The sequence below is a fragment of the Chlorocebus sabaeus genome, chromosome 25 (genome assembly GCF_047675955.1).
Source record: "Chlorocebus sabaeus isolate Y175 chromosome 25, mChlSab1.0.hap1, whole genome shotgun sequence".
NCBI classification, from domain to species: domain Eukaryota; kingdom Metazoa; phylum Chordata; class Mammalia; order Primates; family Cercopithecidae; genus Chlorocebus; species Chlorocebus sabaeus.
In genome coordinates, this window is record NC_132928.1 from 53,628,037 (window position 1) to 53,646,606 (window position 18,570).

General features: G+C 37.5%; 1 protein-coding gene across 6 annotated transcripts in view; it reads left to right on the forward strand.

Moving 5' to 3' along the window:
• The window catches only part of COP1 (COP1 E3 ubiquitin ligase), a 259,066-nt gene that overhangs the window by 90,850 nt on the left and 149,646 nt on the right, over positions 1 to 18,570 (forward strand). For all 6 annotated transcript variants that reach the window (XM_007989395.3, XM_007989399.3, XM_007989398.3 and 3 more), the window contains one exon: positions 791 to 848. In XM_007989395.3, the coding sequence (XP_007987586.1) occupies positions 791 to 848 (58 nt within the window). The remainder of the gene's footprint in view (positions 1 to 790; positions 849 to 18,570) is intronic.

The following is an 18,570-nucleotide window of genomic DNA, read 5'->3' on the forward strand; positions in this document are numbered from 1 at the left end:
TGATGAAATGGTAAGATAGAAATGCCAAGATAGAGGAAGTAAAAGATAGTCTGCGCTTCTGGATGTTTTTTTAGGGTTAGACAGAATGTATAGAGGATATAATCACATAAAAAGAACCAGTGGAGAAAGCATATTATGTTTGACCAGAGCAGAAGAAGCTAGTATATTGGTTTTGGGTTACAAAGGCAAGATTATTGTTATTTTACCATTTATTTTATTCTTTTGATAGTTCTGTTTTTCACATGAGGTTTGATTATAATATTTTGAAGCTGGGAGGGACTCGAGATAATATATAAATAGCTAGCCTTCATCACCTCATTTTAATAGATGAAGAATCTTGAGTGATTGATTATAAGGTAACTGTCCAAGAACACATAGCTTTTTAATGGCATAGCAGGGTCTGTTAACCATAGATTTTGATTGCATGCTTGTGCTCTTTTCCCAATAGTGTAAATTTTCTTTTCCGTAGAGTTCCCCAAACCTGATTAACCTATCTGAAAATGAAATATAAACAAGTAAATCTATATAGACACCTGCCTTGTGATTATCCCCTGTTGACATTATTTCTTGGTTTATGTGTTTGAGGTGGTGAATTGAAGTGGTAAATTGCTTAAATATTTGCTGATATGTCCTGGGTTGTCTATTTGATCTATAATGATTGGCAATAAATGTTTTCTTTGCTTAGAAATTAGAAATACTGGGCTTATGTATGATATACTTTAGATTTAGTTTTTCAGTTGTTAAAATTATGTGAATACTGAAATCACATTTTTCTCTCTTCATTTTGCAGTAGTATTATTGATTCCACAGAATACAGCCAACCTCCAGGTTTCAGTGGCAGTTCTCAGGTAAACGATATCTTTGTTTTAATGATACCACAAGTATAATTGTCTGAGTTATAAAGTCATAGATTAGTTTACTGAAGTGTCCTGTCACAAAGACAACCATTTTGAATACAGTGGTGTTGATTAGCACTTGAATAGCTCTTATGCATAATGGCAGAATCAAATATTAATATTTGCTTTTTCAATGATAATAACTTAAATTTATTTTCTTCACCAAATTGTGATGGAACAAATCTAAAGGGTTTTGCTTTGTTTTTGTTTTTTTGAGACACTCTGTCATGTAGGTTGGAATGCTGTAGCCTCGACCTCCTAGGCTCAAGCAATCCTCCTACCTCAGCCTCTCAAATAACTGGGTCTATGGGAGTGCACCACCATGCCCAGCTAATTTTTGTACTTGTTGTAGAGATGGGATTTCACCATGTTGTCCAGACTGGTCTCAAACTCCTGGACTCAAGTGATCTGTCTGCCTCACCCTCCCAGAGTGGTAGGATTGCAGGTGTAAGCCACTATCCCTGGCATTTTTTTAAAACTTACTGTTAATTTCAGAACCTGAGAGGAAGGAAATACTTTAGGAAAAAAAAAATGCATAATAAGGACATAGTTTATCTTAGAGATATGAAAATTATAAATCTGTCATTGAATTATGCTTCACTATGTTGAAACTTACACCTTTTCCATGGAATAAAGACTATAGTCTTGAGTAAAGTAGATATCAGCTTTACCTCTTTTAATTAGTTGTATGATTATTTTGAACTTTACTCTGTTCATCTTTGACTTGGAGATACTGATATCTGTCAAGCTTATTTTTGAGGCCTAATATGCTTTTTTTAACTTTTTATTTTTATATTTTATTTTGTATTTTTGAGACAGAGTCTCGCTCTGAATCCGGGCTGGAGTGCAGTGGCACCATCTCAGCTCACTGCAACCTCCACCTCCCGGGTTCAGGCGATTCTCCTGCCTCAGGTTCCGGAGTAGCTCGGACTACAGGCACGTGCCACCACACCTAGCTGATTTTTTGTAGTTTTAGTAGAGACGGGGTTTCACCATGTTGGCCAGGATGGTCTCCATCTCTTGACCTTGTGATCCTCCCTTCTTGACTTCTCCAAGTGCTGGGATTACAGGCGTGAGCCAGTGCACCCAGGCATTTTTACTTTTTATTTTTGAGATGGAGTCCTGCTCTGTCACCCAGACTGGAGTGCAGTGGTATGATCTTGGCTCACTGCAACCTCTGCCTTCCGGGTTCAAGCAATTCTCCAGTTTCAGCCCCCCGAGTGGCTGGGACTACAGGCGTGCACCACTGCGTCTGGCTAATTTTTGTATTTTTAGTAGAGACAGGGGTTTCACCATGTTGGCCAGGCGGGTCTCAAACTCCTGATCTCAGGTGATCTGCCCACCTCGGCCTCCCAGAGTGCTGGGATTACAGTAATGAGCCCTGCTCCCGGCTGTGTTTTTAAACTTTTTATATTGAAATAAGTTTTGACTTAGAGAAAAATTACAAAAATACTACAAAGAATTCCTTTATAGTTTGTATCCAGATTGTCTAAACACTTAACATTTTATCACCTTTATCATTCTCATTCAGCCTTTCTTTTACATATATATACGTATAATTTCTGGATTGTTTGAGTAAGGTACACACATATGTTTCTTTACCCTTAAATACTTCAGCATGTATTTCCTTAGGAACAAGGATATTGTCTTATGTAATCACAATATAACTTTAAAATTCAGGCAGTTAATATCGATACAATATTATTTCTAAATTCTAGATTTTCAGATTTTAAGAATTACCCTAATATTGCCTGGGCAACATGGTGAGACCCTGCCTCTACAAAAAATAAAAAAAATTAGTTGGGCATGGTGGCATGTGCTTGTGGTTTCAGCTACTCAGGAGGCTAAGGTGGGAGGATACCTTGAACCCAGGAGGCCGTGGTTACAGTGAGCTGACATCATGCCAGTATACTCCAGCCTGGGTGAGAGAGTCAGACCCTGTCTCCCCACCACCCCATCCCACCCCTCCAAAAAAAGAATTACCTTAATATCCTTTATAGTAAAACAAAAAACAGTGAGGTATTTTTAATGAACATTTATTTGTATATTCACTTTATTTAAAAAAATATTATACCTATTTTTATCTAAGTGAACAGTAAATCCTTTTGGATTATATCACTTCTGTTTTACTTGTCTCCAAACTTGGATGACTACCTTGTTACTTTTATGATTAGTTTATGTGACTCCTCTGTACATCATCCTGTATTATGTTCATGTACAATGCATACATTTGGCCTATTCTTTTTTATAGTGAGTTTGTAGATTAGTTTGTGTCTGTTTCTGAACAGCCATGAAAATACCAGATTCAATTATTTTTATATGACATAATGGAATACATTAGGATAAAATTTAAAGCCTTAAACTGAAATATACCCTAGGAACTTGAGAGAGAATAGCAGTCCCTGTATCTGGAAACTGGCTTAGCATTTATAACTAGCCATTTATGTTCTCCTTCTGAACATAACTTCATAGAACATCAACATCAGACAAGGCTACTCTCTGACTGCTAAAGCAAAACAAAAAGCAAGATCACTCCATAAAGTTGTCTAGCCACATTTAAAAAACAAAGTCACTGTGCAAACTATAGGGGAAAAAAAAACAAAAAAAACAAAAACAACCTACCCTGACCAATGTGAATGATTTCTGCTTCTTTACCAGTTAAAACTGTAGCTTCCCTGTAGGCTTCTGTGCTCCTAAATAAGATTTGTCATTACACAAGTTACTGAATTATAGAATCATTCCCATTTGACAGTATCTAATCCACAGTGAAGCCCCACTTTCTTGAACCCTCCCACAAATTATTTAACAAGTGCCTTACTGAGCCATCTCTCACTTATTCATATTTATTGCAACTAGCAATAAATAAAACTTGTTTAACTACAGGTGTTTTTTTAATTGGTTTTTGGCTGGAGGACGTTGACCAAACTCTGTATAGGGGAACAAGAAGAGGTTTCCACAGTTACCTTTTATATTAACATTGTTTTGGAAATTCTAGCAAATCCTATGAGCTAGAAAACAGTAGAAATTGAATCTGAATACAGCCTTCAGAATGTGAGAAAATGTTTGCAGATTACCCATCTGATGAGGGATTAATAACCAGAATATATAATGGAATCAAACAATTTGACTGCAAAAAATCCAATTTAAAAATTGACAAAAACTCTGAATAGACATTTTCAAAAGAAGATACACAAGTGGTCAATAGGTATATGAAAAAATACTTATCGTTAACCATCAGGGAAGTGGAAGTCAGAACCACAATGAGATATCATCTCACCACAGTTAGAATGGCATTATCAAAAAGATAGAAGTAACAAATGTTAGAAAGGGCGTGGAGAAAGAATGAATGCCCCTATACTGTTGAGAATGTGAAGTAGTACAGCCATTATGAAAAAGAGTATGGAGGTTCCTCAGAAAACTAAAAATAGAACTGTCATATGTTCCAGCAACCCCACTGCTGGGTATATATCCAAAAGAAAGGAAATCGGTATATTGAAGAGATAGCTGCACTCCCATGTTTATTGCAACACTATTCACAATAGTCAATATTTGGAATCGACCTTTAGGTGTCCATCAACAGATGAAAGGATAAAGAAAATGTGGTGTATATACACATTGGAATATTATTCAGCCATATAAAAGAATGAAATCTTGTCATTTGCAGCAACATGGATGGAACTGGAGATCATTAAATTAAGTGAAATGAGCCAGGAACCAAAAGACAATCAAACATCACATATTGTCAGTCTTAAATGGGGGCAAAAAAAGTGGATCTCATGGAGGCAGAGCGTGGAATGGAGATAGTAGGCAGAGAAGGGAAAGGTATGGGGGTGGGGATGGAGAGAAGTTGGTTAGTGGGTACAAAAATATAGTAAGGTTGGGTGAATGAGTTCTACTATTTGATCATACAGTAGGGAAATTATAGTTAATACTTTATTGTATATTTCAGAATAGCTAGAAGAGAAGAATTGCAGTGTTTCCAACACAAGAAATGATAAATGTTTGAGAATATAGAAATCCTAGTTACCCTAATTGATTATTACATTGTATTTGTCTATTGAAATAATACATGTACCCCCCACAGATATGCACAACCATGATATAGCAACTTTTCTAAAAAGAAATTGAATCTGGAGGAAAAAGAAAAACAATCAATCTTTTTTTTGAAATATTTTGGAGTAGCACTTACTTTTATGTGGTGAAGGAGACTTTTGGTTTGAGGTAGTACTCCGAGACAGTGCGTTAATATCGTCTCATCCCTTCCCGCAAGAAATCCTATTGCTATATTGCTCTCCTCACACCCAAAACTTAGAAGAATTTATAGATGATTAAAAGAGAAAATACGGAGTAAGAGCTGCCTAATCTGTGAGTCACTATATGCATGGTAAATGCATGCTTAAGGATTAAATGACAAGTCTCCTAGGAGAATTCTTAGCATCTGTTAGAGGACTGGGTAGTTTTTGAGGAGGAAAGCATACTAGTGTTGAGATGGAGCTGACATGATACATTGCACTGAAGGCCTTACCCCTCATTTCTAGCTGTGCTCCAAATAATAGCTAGACCTAAAATAAATTGACACAAGAACAATTGAAATAGTGGATAGTCGAGTATAAGCCTGGCAAATGCAAACTAAAGGATACTGTAAAACTAAAAAAAACTCCAAAAGTATGAATAAAATAGGACAGTTTTTCCACATAAATAAAAGGTATATTTTCCAAAAGTAGTAAAACTTTGTATCACGAAGGATTGGAATTTATGTAAAGCAAAATCTGTTAGAAATTAAATAATTAGGGGCTGGGCGTGGCGGCTCACGCCTGTAATCCCAGCACTTTGGGAGGCCAGGGCAGGCGGATCGCGAGGTCAAGAGATCGAAACCATCCAGGCCAAAATGGTGAAACCCTGTCTCTACTAAAAATACAAAAAAATTAGCTGGGCATGGTGGTGCACGCCTGTAATCCCAGCTACTTGGGAGGCTGAGGCAGCAGAATTCCTTCAACCTGGGAGGTAATGGTTGTAATGAGCCAAGGTTGCACCATTGCACTCCAGCCTGGTGACAGAGCAAGACTCCGTCTGAAAAAAAAAAAATAATAATTAGGTAGCATGTATTTTGCAGTTACTTTTCATAGACAGTGTCTGAACTATTCATATGTATTAACTAACTTTCAGAACTACTCTGTGAGATAAATACTACTATTATTATTTTTATTTTTTGAGGCGAGGTCTCGCTCTGTTGCCCAGGCTGGAGCGCAGTGGCACCATCTTTGCTTACTGCAACCTCCGCCTCCCGGGTTCAGGTGATTCTCCTGCCTCAGCCTCCTGAGTAGCTGGGACTACAGACACACACCACCACACCCAGCTAATTTTTGTATTTTTAATAGAGACGGGATTTCACCATGTTGGCCAGGATGGTCTCGGTCTCTTGATCTCATGATCTGCCTGCCTCAGCCTCCCAAAGTGCTGGGATTGCAGATGTGAGCCTCTGTACCCTGCCGATAAATACTATTATTATTTTTTATTGAAAAGGAAACTGGTACACAGAGAAGTTATGCAGGTTGACTCAGTTAATATAGCTAGTAAGAGGAGGGAGCTGAGATTTAAACCCAGACATTGTGGCTTCAGAGTCTTTGCTTTTAAATACTCATTTACTCAAGCAGCAGGTTTTGGGGGTTTTGTTGTTGTTGTCAGTTTTTTGTTTTTTGTCTTAAACATACCTGATATTTACGAGGCTCTGAGGACAAAAGAACAAACAGAGACAAACAGAGACAGTCTAGAAAAGAGTAAATGAAGACTCCTCTGAGTACCTGTGTGTTCGAAAATCAGTGCATTCAGAAAATACTGCTAGTGGAAATATTATTTATCAAAAATTTCTGGAATGTGGTCAGAATTGTACTAAACATTCATAGTCTTGAATGCTTTCATTTTTAGATAAGAATGAAAATAAATGAGCTGATTATTTACCCAAGAGGCTACATTATCACTAGATGATAAATATAGAAAGACCAAAAAAAAGCCCATATACAACGTAAGTTGAAATTAGCTATTATGATACTGAGTACATTAAAATAAGACAGTGTTGATGCATACTAATCAAAACCACATTCTTAATGAAATGTAATTTTAAAGATTATAAAATATTAAAATAGTTCAGATCAGTTTTAGAACAATTTGGATAGACCAGTAACCATATTTACTAATTTAGTTAGATTCCAATTTAAAATAAATCCCAGTGGTTTTTCTTAAGGATGTGTAGAATGTGGCCAATTAACGTTAAAGTTCATTAGTAGAATGAATTATTCAGAGGTTAATGATGAATTTACCTCATCAACCATTAAAATGTACTCTAAGACTGCTGTAACAAAAGAAGCAGAATAAAAATTTAAAATCTACCTAAAAGTAATAATTTAGTCTGTGATAAAGGTGGTCATGTAGATCAGTGGTGAAAGGAGAGATTAAATGCATGGTGTTGGGACAAATGGGAAACTCTTTGAAGGAAATTTAGCTTGTTTTCACTTACTGAAAGAGTTCAGATCAGCTAAACAACAATTTTAACAACAGTAAAACTATAGAAATTAAGAAAGAAATCTACCCTACATATAAGAAAGCACCACAAACAAAATTTAAACCCAAATTGGGAAAGGTGTCATAATTAGGGCAAGTAAATGGCTTAATTGCTTCAAAATATTAAAAGCTTTGATAATTTTTTTTTTTTTTTTTTTTTGGAGACGGAGTCTCGCTCTGTTGCCAGGCTGGAGTACAGTGGTGTGATCTCAGCTCACTGCAGCCTTCACCTCCCAGGTTTAAGCAATTCTCCAGCCTCAGTCTCCTGAGTAGCTGAGACTACAGGTTCACACCACCACACCCAGCTAATTTTTGTATTTTTAGTAGAGACAGGATTTCACCATGTTGAACAGGATGGTCTCGATCTCTTGTCTTCATGATCTGCCTGCCTTGGCCTCTCAAAGTGCTAGGATTACAGGCGTGAGCCACCGTGCCTGGCCAATTTTATCTTTTTAATAAAAGCTCCAAATAGGGTAAGAAGATGGTGCAGGATGTCAATATTTTTAAAAGACAAAAATTCACACATTCAGCTTACATGAAATAATACTCAATTTTGCAAATAAATAAAAGCAAAATATAGAATAATACAAGGTACCAAAGAAATCATCTGATAGTTATGGGTAAAATCAAAGGGATGTTCCAAAAGGGGAAATACTCTTACTTGCAATGAGTGTATGTGCTCGAGCATGTGCCTATTGGGAAAGGGTAGGTGGAGGAAGGGAGAGTGGTAATTGAGTAGATAGTCTTCCAGGAAGATAATTAGGCAGTATATACATATGATCAATGCTAAAATAATTTGATTTGCAAATTATATACAAAGAAATTAAAGAATGATTCTAAGTACTATGTAAAGATTATATACCGGTATTAATCATATGTGTGTGAAAATTAATAAACATACCCAGCCATAGTAGTTGCAGAAATAGTGTTCAACTATAGGATGGATTACTTTACTGCTCTTAAAAATACTATTTAGTAGTTGAAATTGAATGGAAAAAAACGCTAACAATATAATGTAAGTGAAGCCAGAAATGTATGAACTTTATAGAGTTATATTTCTGAACTTTTGTAATTGCCTATTGATTTTGCTTCAGAGTTGTTATGTAACCATAGAACAATTAGCAAAATTGAAAAATTAATATTGATATATCTGAGAAAACTTTAAATTTTTAATTTTAAATTCTTTACAATTTAAATTTCGGCAATGTATTCACTAATGTCCTTTATAGAAAAAAAAATTCTGGTTCAGGACCATTCTGAATGACTTGTTGCATGTATTTGTCATGTCTCTTTAATCTCCTCTAAATTGGTACAGTTTTTCAGTTTATGACATCAACATTTTTGAAGAGTATAAGTTATTTATTTTATAGGATGTTCCTCAGTTTGAATTTGTCTTGTGTTTCCTTATGCCTAAGATTCAGATTATCTATTTTCATCAGGAATACTATAGTAGTCCTATTTTGTCATCCTTAGTTTGTCATATCTGGAGGCATATGATATCTATTTGTCTCAATGCTGGTGATGTTAACTTTGATCACTTGATTAAGATGGTGGCTGCCAGATTTCACTGCTGTAAAGTTACCATATTCTTCCCTTTGAGCCTCTATTATTATATCTTACTTATAATAATAATCATTGATATGTTAGTTGTCCAAATGATGATTTTCTGAGTTTTTATATCTTCCACATTTATTAGTTAGTCCTTCTGTTTGTTTATATCATTGTGGAATCCTGGGTCATTAATATATATATCCTGTTATGAATTTTGAAACTCAAGTCATCTTATATTTGGCTAGTTGGAGCTCCTTCAGACTGACTTCTGTATCCTTTTGACATATTTCTGTCATTCTTTATAAGTACTTTCTTAGACAATAATGTTACAGCTTCATTCCATACTGACATTGCCCCAGTCCTGGAATCAGTCTTGTATCCAAGAAACCTCTTTTCTTTTAGTGGAGAAATATATTTTAAAACAAAAAATCTTAAGTACGCTCATTGTTCTTGGACTATCATTGCTTGCAAGCTTTCTCAGTGAACAGAGCTAGGAAATATATGTATTTGTATGTATTAATATATATTGTTATATATTTACAACCATAATATATAAGCATTAATTGCATATTAATCACTGTGTTTGATTACTGAAGAACTCCCAGGAATCAGTTTATATTTCTGGAACAGTGTGATTACAGGCAGTGGATATACAGAACAGCCTAGCAGCAATAGTGTATTTATTGAAAGGGATCCAGAGAATTCAGTCACAATATTCTTTGTCCTTCCACTGCTAGGTTGCACAGGAATTGCTTTGTTACCAGATTTAGAATCACTACTGGCTTGGGTTTGAAGCACCTGAGTACCAGGAGATCCAAAGTCTGCTTTTGGTTGGAGTCTCTGATGTTGAGCTAGTCATGTAACCACTCAGTGGATTCACCTTGCCTACTGCCTAGACAGAGTCAATTTATCAAGACAGGAATTGTGATAAAGTGTAATTCACGCAGAGCCAGCTGTGCTGGTACTCTAATCAGTCTCCCTGAGCATTTGGGGATAAGAATTTTTAAGGACAACTTAGTGGGTTGGGGGAAGCCAGTGAGCCAGAAATGCCTGATTGGTTATATAGGAGATGATATCATAGGGAATTGAAGTTGTCCTCTTGCACTGGGCCAGTTCTGGGTGGGGGGTACAAGATCAGATGGGCCAGTTAATCAATCTGGGTAGTGCCAGCTGATCCATCAAGTGCAGGGTCTGCAAAGTATCTCAAGCACTGATCTTAAGAGCAATTTAGGGAAGGTCAGAATCTTGTAGCCTCCAGCTGCGTAACTTCTAAACCATAATTTCTAATCTTGTGGCCAGTGTTAGTTGTCTAGTCGCCAGCAAGAAGGAGTTTTGTTTTTGGGAAAGTGCTGTTATGGTCTTTGTTTTAAACTGTAACCTGTAAATTGGCTGGGTGCAATGCTTACACCTGTAATCCCAGCATTTTGGGAGGTCAAGGTGGATGGAATACCTGAGGTCAGGAGTTCAAGACCAGCCTGGCCAACATGGAGAAACCTCGTCTCTACAAAAAATACAAAAATTAGCAGGATGTGGTGATGTGTGCCTGTAATCTCAGCCACTCAGGATGCTGAGGCAGGAGAATCACTTGAACCCATAAGGCAGAGGCTGCAGTGAGCTGAGCTCGTGCCACTGCAGTCCAGCCTGGGCAGCAGAGTGAGACTCCGTCTCAAAAAAAACAAAACAAAACAAAAGACAACAAACCTATAAACTAAGTTCCTCCCGAAGTTAGTTAAGCCTGTGCCTAGTAATGAACAAGGACAACTTGGAGGAAGCAAGATGGAGTCAGTTAGGTTAAATCTCTTTCACTGTCTTAGTCATAATTTTGCAAAGGTGGTTTCAGTCACTTAGATGTGTACATTTTGGTTATATAACCAGCTTTAACAGACACTACTGAAACCAGGTACAAATCATGCAAATCATGAATTCAATTATTATTACTAAACAATGCTGACCAACTGATGCGTTCTGCTCCAAAACAACTCACTAACTCATGATTACAGAGAATTATTTATTTTTAGTTAATGTATTCTATAGTGTAGGCAAGGGTCAGTAGCTCTGGAGATAACTAGGTGGTCAGTCCATACAAGCTGAGGTCAATCCATGCTATTCTAGCATATCTAGGGTTCATTTTAGCATTTGTCCTTTCTATATTTATAATTTCCTCTTCTGATGGAAACCTAACTTTCATGATCAAAATACATTTACTTATTTGCATAGTCTTAAAATATATATACAAAAGGTAGCATGAAAATTGCTGAGAAAACAAATCTAACTAGAGATATTTCTTTGAAATTCCGTTTGTCTTTAGCCTGAGAATATATACTGAAAATATAGTATATTCAAAGGTTATTTAGATTTGTTTAATTTTCTTCATTTTAGTTGTGACATTTCTTTCAAATAGTTTCATTTACTTCTGTTTGTATTTTACCCCACTTTCCATCCTTATTATATATATCCTTTTTGAATATGTAAAATATTAACCTGATTCTAAAAATCAGAGCTGTGTAAAAAGTTATAATCAATAACTGCTACCCTTTCAGCCCTTCTACCAATTTCCCTACCTCCCTCTTTTCCACTCCATTTCTACTTTACCCTCTATAGTTCACCAGTTTTATTAGTCGGATTTGCAGATACATATGCACATTTTCTTATTTTTGCTGTCTTTCACAAAGGGTAGCTTTCTAGTAATCTTTTTCTGTACTTTGTTTAACAATTTATGAGGAAAGTAATTCTATAGAAGTTCATAGAAGTCCTCCTCATTCTTTTTTACAGCTGCATGAAACTTCTTCATGTGGTTGTATCATAATTTATTTAATCACTTTTTTATATAGTAACAAGTAGGTAGTTTCCATTATTTTGAAATTACAGCCAGTATAGCAGTGACTAAGTTGTGCCTGTGTATTTTCATATTATTAGAGGTATGCCTTCAGTGTAAATACCTAGAAGTGGGATTGCTGGGTCAAAGGTATGGATGGATAGTACCAAATAAACCACCCCCCAAAAGCAGTTTGTGTCTTCACCAACAACTTGTAAATATGTCTGTTTTCCCCACAGCATCTCTAATATAATGACTTTTCATAGTTTTTATTTTTTGCCAGTATATTAGGTGAGAAATGTATCTTAAAATAGTTTTGTGTTTCTTTAATTATGACTGAGATTGACTGTGTTTTCATATGTTTACTGGTATACTAATATACTTATTAGTGAGTAGCATACTCGTATCTTTAGCTGACAGACTGTTTTCTTCTATTAGGTGCTTGACTTTTTTGGTTCAATTTATAAGACTTTGTTATATTAGGAATACTAGTCTGTTACCTATGACCTGTGTTGCCTATAGTTTCTTCCTATTTTGTGTTTTTTTTTTTTTAACCATTCAAAAGTTTTTAGTTAAAATTATCAATTTTTAAAAATTACATCTAGATCTTTGAATCATAGTTAAAAGCTTCTTCCTACAACCAGGATGTAGGGAAACCCATTCTTTCTTAAAATACTTGTCTCATCTTTATTTTTTTACATTTAAATTCTCAATCTGTTAGGAGTTTATTCTAGTGTATGTTTTGAAATGTGGATTTAATGTCATCCATCCAAATGGCTAGCCATGTGCCCCAGCCCTGTTTTAAAAAGTTCATCTATCTGCTGGTCTTTTTCCGGGAAGTCTGTATTGTTACCACTTCTTTATTGTAGAGGCTTTATTATATGTTTTAATGTCTAATATTTCTTTTCTTCCCCTTTCTTAGCTTGTCTTTTTCATTGTTTTGCAGAATATTTCTTCCTGTTTGTTTTTTCATAGGAACTTTAGTATCAGTTTATCTAGCTTCATAAAAAAGCCTCTTGGTATTTTTTATTGGAACTGCCTTTATCTTATCAATTATCTCAGGAAGAATCGACATCTTTATGATACTGATTTTAACTCTAGGCTTTGCTTATATTTTTCATAAGGTTATTTCTAAGCATTTTATTAATGCTGAAATTTTTTTTTTTTTTTTTTTTTTTTTGAGGCGGAGTCTTGCTCTGTCACCCAGGCTGGAGTGCAGTGGCACTATCTCGGCTCACTGCAAGCTCCGCCTCCTGGGTTCACGCCATTCTCCTGCCTCAGCCTCCCGAGTAGCTGGGACTACAGGCGCCTGCCACCACGCCCGGCTAATTTTTTTGTATTTTTAGTAGAGATGGGGTTTCACCGTGTTAGCCAGGATGGTCTCGATCTCCTGACCTCGTGATCCACCCATCTCGGCCTCCCAAAGTGCTGGGATTACAGGCTTGAGCCACCGCGCCCGGCCCTGAAATTTTGTTTTTAAAAGTAAATTTTAAAAATTAAACTTTTAATTTTGAGATATTAATAATTATAGAGTTACATGCAATTATAAGAAATCTGAAACCTAAAAATCCAGAATTTGAAATGTTCCAAGATTTGAAACTTTTTGAACTGCGATATGATGCTCAAAAGAAACGCTAATTGGGGCATTTTGGACTTTGGATTTTCAGATTGGGGGTGCTTAGTTGGTAAACACAATGCAAATATTCCAAGGTAGGGAGGAGGAGAATGGTTTGCAGAGCTTCCATGCCCTCTCTGGGCATGCATGCTCTCCTGATCCTCCTAGACCTCAATGCGTTCACCAGCCTGGAAACTCATTCAATCTTATTGTTCAAGAGCTTTATAGAGTTTTATAGAGCTTAATCTCCAGGCCTCAGCCATTTCCTGGAGGTTGGCATGTGTGCAAAAGTTCCAGCTCTCTAATTACTTGGTGGTCTTTTGACCAGCCTTATCCTAAGGTTTTGTAGGTGTCCCACCCTAAGTCACTTCACTAAATTCAGGTATGATCAAAACGAACTTGCTATGAATAACAAAAGATGCTCATATCACTCAGGAAACTCCAAGGATTTTAGGAACTGTGTGTGAGGAACTGTAACTGCCCAGTGGGTTCTCCTTCTCCAATGCCTAGACAGAACCGTTTTATCAAGACGGGGGGGAATTGCAATAGAGAAAGAGTAATTCATGCAGAGCCAGCTATGCTTAAGATCAGAGTTATTAGTCAAATCAGTCTCCCTAAACATTTGGGGATCAGAGATTTTAAGGATAATTTGGTGGGTGGGGGAAGTCCAGTGAGTCAAGAGTGCTGATTAGTGGGGTCAGAGATGAAATCATGGGGAATTGACTCCACTGAGTCAGTTCCTGGGCCAGGGCCACAAGATCAGATGAGCCAGTTAATCTATCTGGTTGGTGCCAGCTGATCCATCAAGTGCTGGGTCTGCAAAGTATCTCAAGCACTGATCTTAGGAACAGTTTAAGGAGGGTCAGAATCTTATAACCTCCAGCTGCATGACTCCTAAACCTTAATTTCTAATCTTGTGGCTAATTTGTTAGTCCTACAAAGAATGTCTACTCCCCAGGCAAGAAGGAGGTTTGTTTTGGGAAAGGGCTGTTTCCCTGTTTGTTTTAAGCTATAAAGTAAGTTCTTCCCAAAGTTAGTTCAGTCTGTGCCCAGGAATGAATAAGGACAGCTTGGAGGTTAGAAGCAAGATAGTTTGGTTAGGTCAGATCTCTTTCACTGTCTTAGCTGTAGTTTTGCAATGGCAGTTTCAGAACTTTGGACAGAAACCAAGTATATTTCTTAGACCACATTTCCTTTTCATGTGTGTAGTGATATTGTTGCAAAACTTTCTCCTTAGTTCAGCTAAAACCAGGCTCTCATTAGGTGACCAGGAAAGATTCAGCTTGCAGGCACATGCAAGGGTGAGGAAAATGTAATTTATTGGGCGAAAAGGAAAAAGGGAAAAATAACTCTCAGCAAAGTGAGGCAGAATCATGCTAGCAGGTTTCTTGCCTCACAGATTGAATCCCAGGTCACCACCCAGGCACAGAAGAGGCCAGGCTCCTCCCTGCTGCAAATGACAAACTTCCTGAGGTCCCACCCCATCCTCTCAGTGTGCAGGTGGACATTATTCAGAAAGAATCAGCTGGGAAAGGGTGTGCTTCCTCCAGGACAGGCTGTCTGGTTTTTCAGCCTTCAGGCTGTTTTAGGCTTGAAGGAGGGGTTTTGCCTGGGGACCCTTGGCTGCCTACTGTCTCTATCATTTTCTCCTCTGAAGTATATCTAACTGCCATAAAGATAAGGATAAGGAGGAAGGTTAATCTTAACTACTTCCTGCTGACAGGGTGTGCTGTTTTGGGAAAATGGCAGTCAAATCTCCCTGAGAGGCCTATCTGAGGGTCCTGGCAAAAGGGGCCGTTGTCTGAGGCTCCGGTTGCGTGACCATTTGGGGCCTAAAGGCAAGAAGAGACAAACTGGGTTATTAGAAAACATGTATCAAAACAAAGTAAGCGGGGAGAGGGTGAAGACAGCTCAAAAATCTGTAGATTTTTACTAGTTAGTGCAGGGAGATGGGGGCAGAAGCCTGACTAGTAAAACAAACTTTTACCCTTTTGCTGGCGTGTTGGGCTTCTGGGTTCCCTTCCCCTGAGCCCAATCCTAAGGCCAACCAGTTTAAGATTTGGGAAATTAACTTTTCCCTGTTTGGAGGATACATCCAAGGGGAGTGTCCCATAGTACAAACACACAGTTACTTATCAGTGAAGAGAGGACAGAGGAGGAGAAAAGAAAAAGAAGGCTTGTTTATTTTTCAAAGGAGTCCCAGGGGTTCAGGATGGACTCAAAAGGGTTACAGACTGAAGATGAATGGCTACTCATCTAGAAAGAGAGGAGCGAGGTGCCCCAGCTTGCCTTTTCTTCCTAGCAAATACCTGGGGTATTTTGAGGTAGGGAGAGTGAGATGTTCCTCTTTCTTTCCTCTGTCCTTGGATCCCGAGTCCCAGCGACCACAAGAGGGTGCCACCCATGGGTGTCAAAGTGGCTTTCACTGATGTTAATGGGGGGAGGGGCATGCTACAGGGTGGGAGTATTCACTCTTACCCATATACACCATATCTTCCTTGCTGTCAGTAGTCTTTGAATTCCCTAGACCTTTTTTATGCCGTGGATAGTAGCATGAACTTTATGCAATGGGAATCTTGGTTTAACCAGTACGAAATCAGTCATGCTCACCTATGCTGTTCCTTTTTAAGTTCTGTTATCATCTGCCTCTGGATCCATCAGATCCAGTTTTCTTTCCTACGGCTTTGACCTAAAGCTTGGAATTGAGTTTGAGACAAAAATGTGTCTTGGGGGTCGGGGAGTGTTGCATGGATTCCTTTTCTTAAGCTGAATGCTAAGGTGAAGCTGTGGAATTGAGTCCTCCTCCAACAAGGGAGAAAAGGATGTCTTATGACACCCCAGATAACTGATAGCTATAGTTAATGCCTGCTAAGATTTGGGTGCATAGTTCTTGTCTTTGGTTAGCTCCCTTGTTCTTAGTTTCCTAAAAAGGAAACCTCCAAGTGTTGGGCATCCTGTTTATTCCCATCACCCAGCAGAACAGTTGCTCAGAACTTGAATATTGTTCCAGATTTCTATATTACCCATCTCTTTTGTTTTTTCTTTTTTTTTTTTTTTTTTTTGAGCTGCAGCTGGAAACTACTGGTTGGTTCACCAGAACAAGCAGGGTTAGTCTAAAATGTAGGCAAAAACTTAAAAATAACTAAGGAGTTTAGAATTTAATGACAAATGTATGATACATCTTGAAACATAATTTATCTCTCTCCAGTCTCCTTTTTTTTTTTTTTTTTTGAGACAAAGTCTCACTCTTGTGCCCAGGCTGGAGTGCAATGGCACTATCTTGGCTCACTACAACCTCCGCCTCCTGGGTACAAGCGATTCTCCTGCCTTAGCTTCCCAAGTAGCTGGGATTGCAGGTGCCTGCCTCCGCACCTGGGTAATTTTTGTATTTTTAGTAAAGATGGGGTTTCATCATGTTGGCCAGGCTAGTCTCGAACTCCTGACTTCAGGTGATCCGCCTGCCTCGGCCTCCCTAAGTGCTGGGTTTACAGGCGTGAGCCACCACACCCAGCTAGTCCTTATTTTTGTTAAAAAACAAATCATGATAGGAATGAGTTGTTCACAAAGTAGACTTTAGTCTTATACTTGGCCTGATTATTTGTCTAAAGTGCAGCGAGCTTAATTATTTTTACATCGGCCTTTTAGATTGGCTTGGATGGAACTCTGTTCCACAAGGAATCCTGATAAGACCTTTTAAAGCCAAGCCCAGCCATCATTTTGTATCCTCAAATGCCTGTGAGTTGGGTGATCTGGCCCTCTTAAAGTCTCAAAATAAAGTTGGAGCTCCTGGGCCTGTCAGAAGGTGACATTCTTTACTTATCACAGATCAGGAACCCTGTAGTGGCTGTGTAGACAAGGCTATGAGGCCAGTTTTCCCAAGGGGCTTTTATTGGCTCTGCAAGTCAAGTTTGACTCCTTAAAGGGAAGCATACCCTTCAAGTTAAGCCTTGGTAAAACAGCATTTCTCCAGTTGCATCCTGTTGCAAAAGAAAATGGATTCTTATTGCAATGATGTAAACAACTATATTGCCGTTAAGTTAAGAACACTTACAACTAGTTTCCAAATTCTGGAGAAGCCAGGCGGGGGCGGGGAGAGAGAAATATGCTTCAAATTTTGTTCACAGGAATGTACCATACTCAATTATTAGAGGCTGTAAATAGTTCAGAATAAGTTTCCTTGGCTCTGAAAAAACAAAACAAGGATCAGCAATATTGCAAACAAAAGTTAAAAAGATTGCCCCAGTTTTCTATGAGTTCAGTTCATTTAGTTAACTCTTGTTTTGCTTGATATTCATTTTAGCTCTTCATGAGTCCTACATGTTTTTCCTGTATTGTAATGTTACAATCTCCAAAGTTATTAGAAACCTGTATTTGAGAGTGCCTGTTAGAGTCATATAGCTTGTTATAAGCCATTTTTTTTTAAGGATCAAAACAAGACAGCAATTATCTGTGAAAAACAAAATATCCAGGGTAGTTACAGTTAGAAACACAGTTGACAAAGTAGTTCAATTATCTCTGTGGTTTACAGTAGCTTAACATGACAACCTTAATTATGACAGATAGCATATACTTTAGACATCAGAATTTTTGGAATCCCATACAATTTTGAAACATATATTAGTAGTAATCACCAAAATAAAACCTAAAGAAGATTGAACACCATTTTGGCAATCTCATGTGAGTAAACATGTTCTGTTTACCCCTCTTTTGGATACTCCAGGGACTCTCTGCAGCATCCAAAAGCTGGGCGTCAGGAAAGACAATTTCAAAACTGAAGTTTGATTTTGGGAAGCCTGTTAAATATGTTAGAGGCTTAAAACTCTTGATGTTATGAAATAGAATTGCAGATTATTCCAGATAAGTTATTTATTTTGCCAAAATGATGACTCAGAAATCTGAAGAACAAAAACCTTTTATAACCCTTTACAAATTTTCCTAAAGAGCAGATTAGTTCCTTAAGAGTATGTTTTTCTGCTTTTATTTTAATGCTTAGTTTACAGAAAAACCATATAATGCCTTTTTGAAGTTAGTATGTTAACACAGAATTTATTTTGGAAGATTAATTTTTACAATCCCTCCATCACTTGTTTGAACTTCTAGCTTTATCTTATCTAATTCAAAACAATCCTTAGACC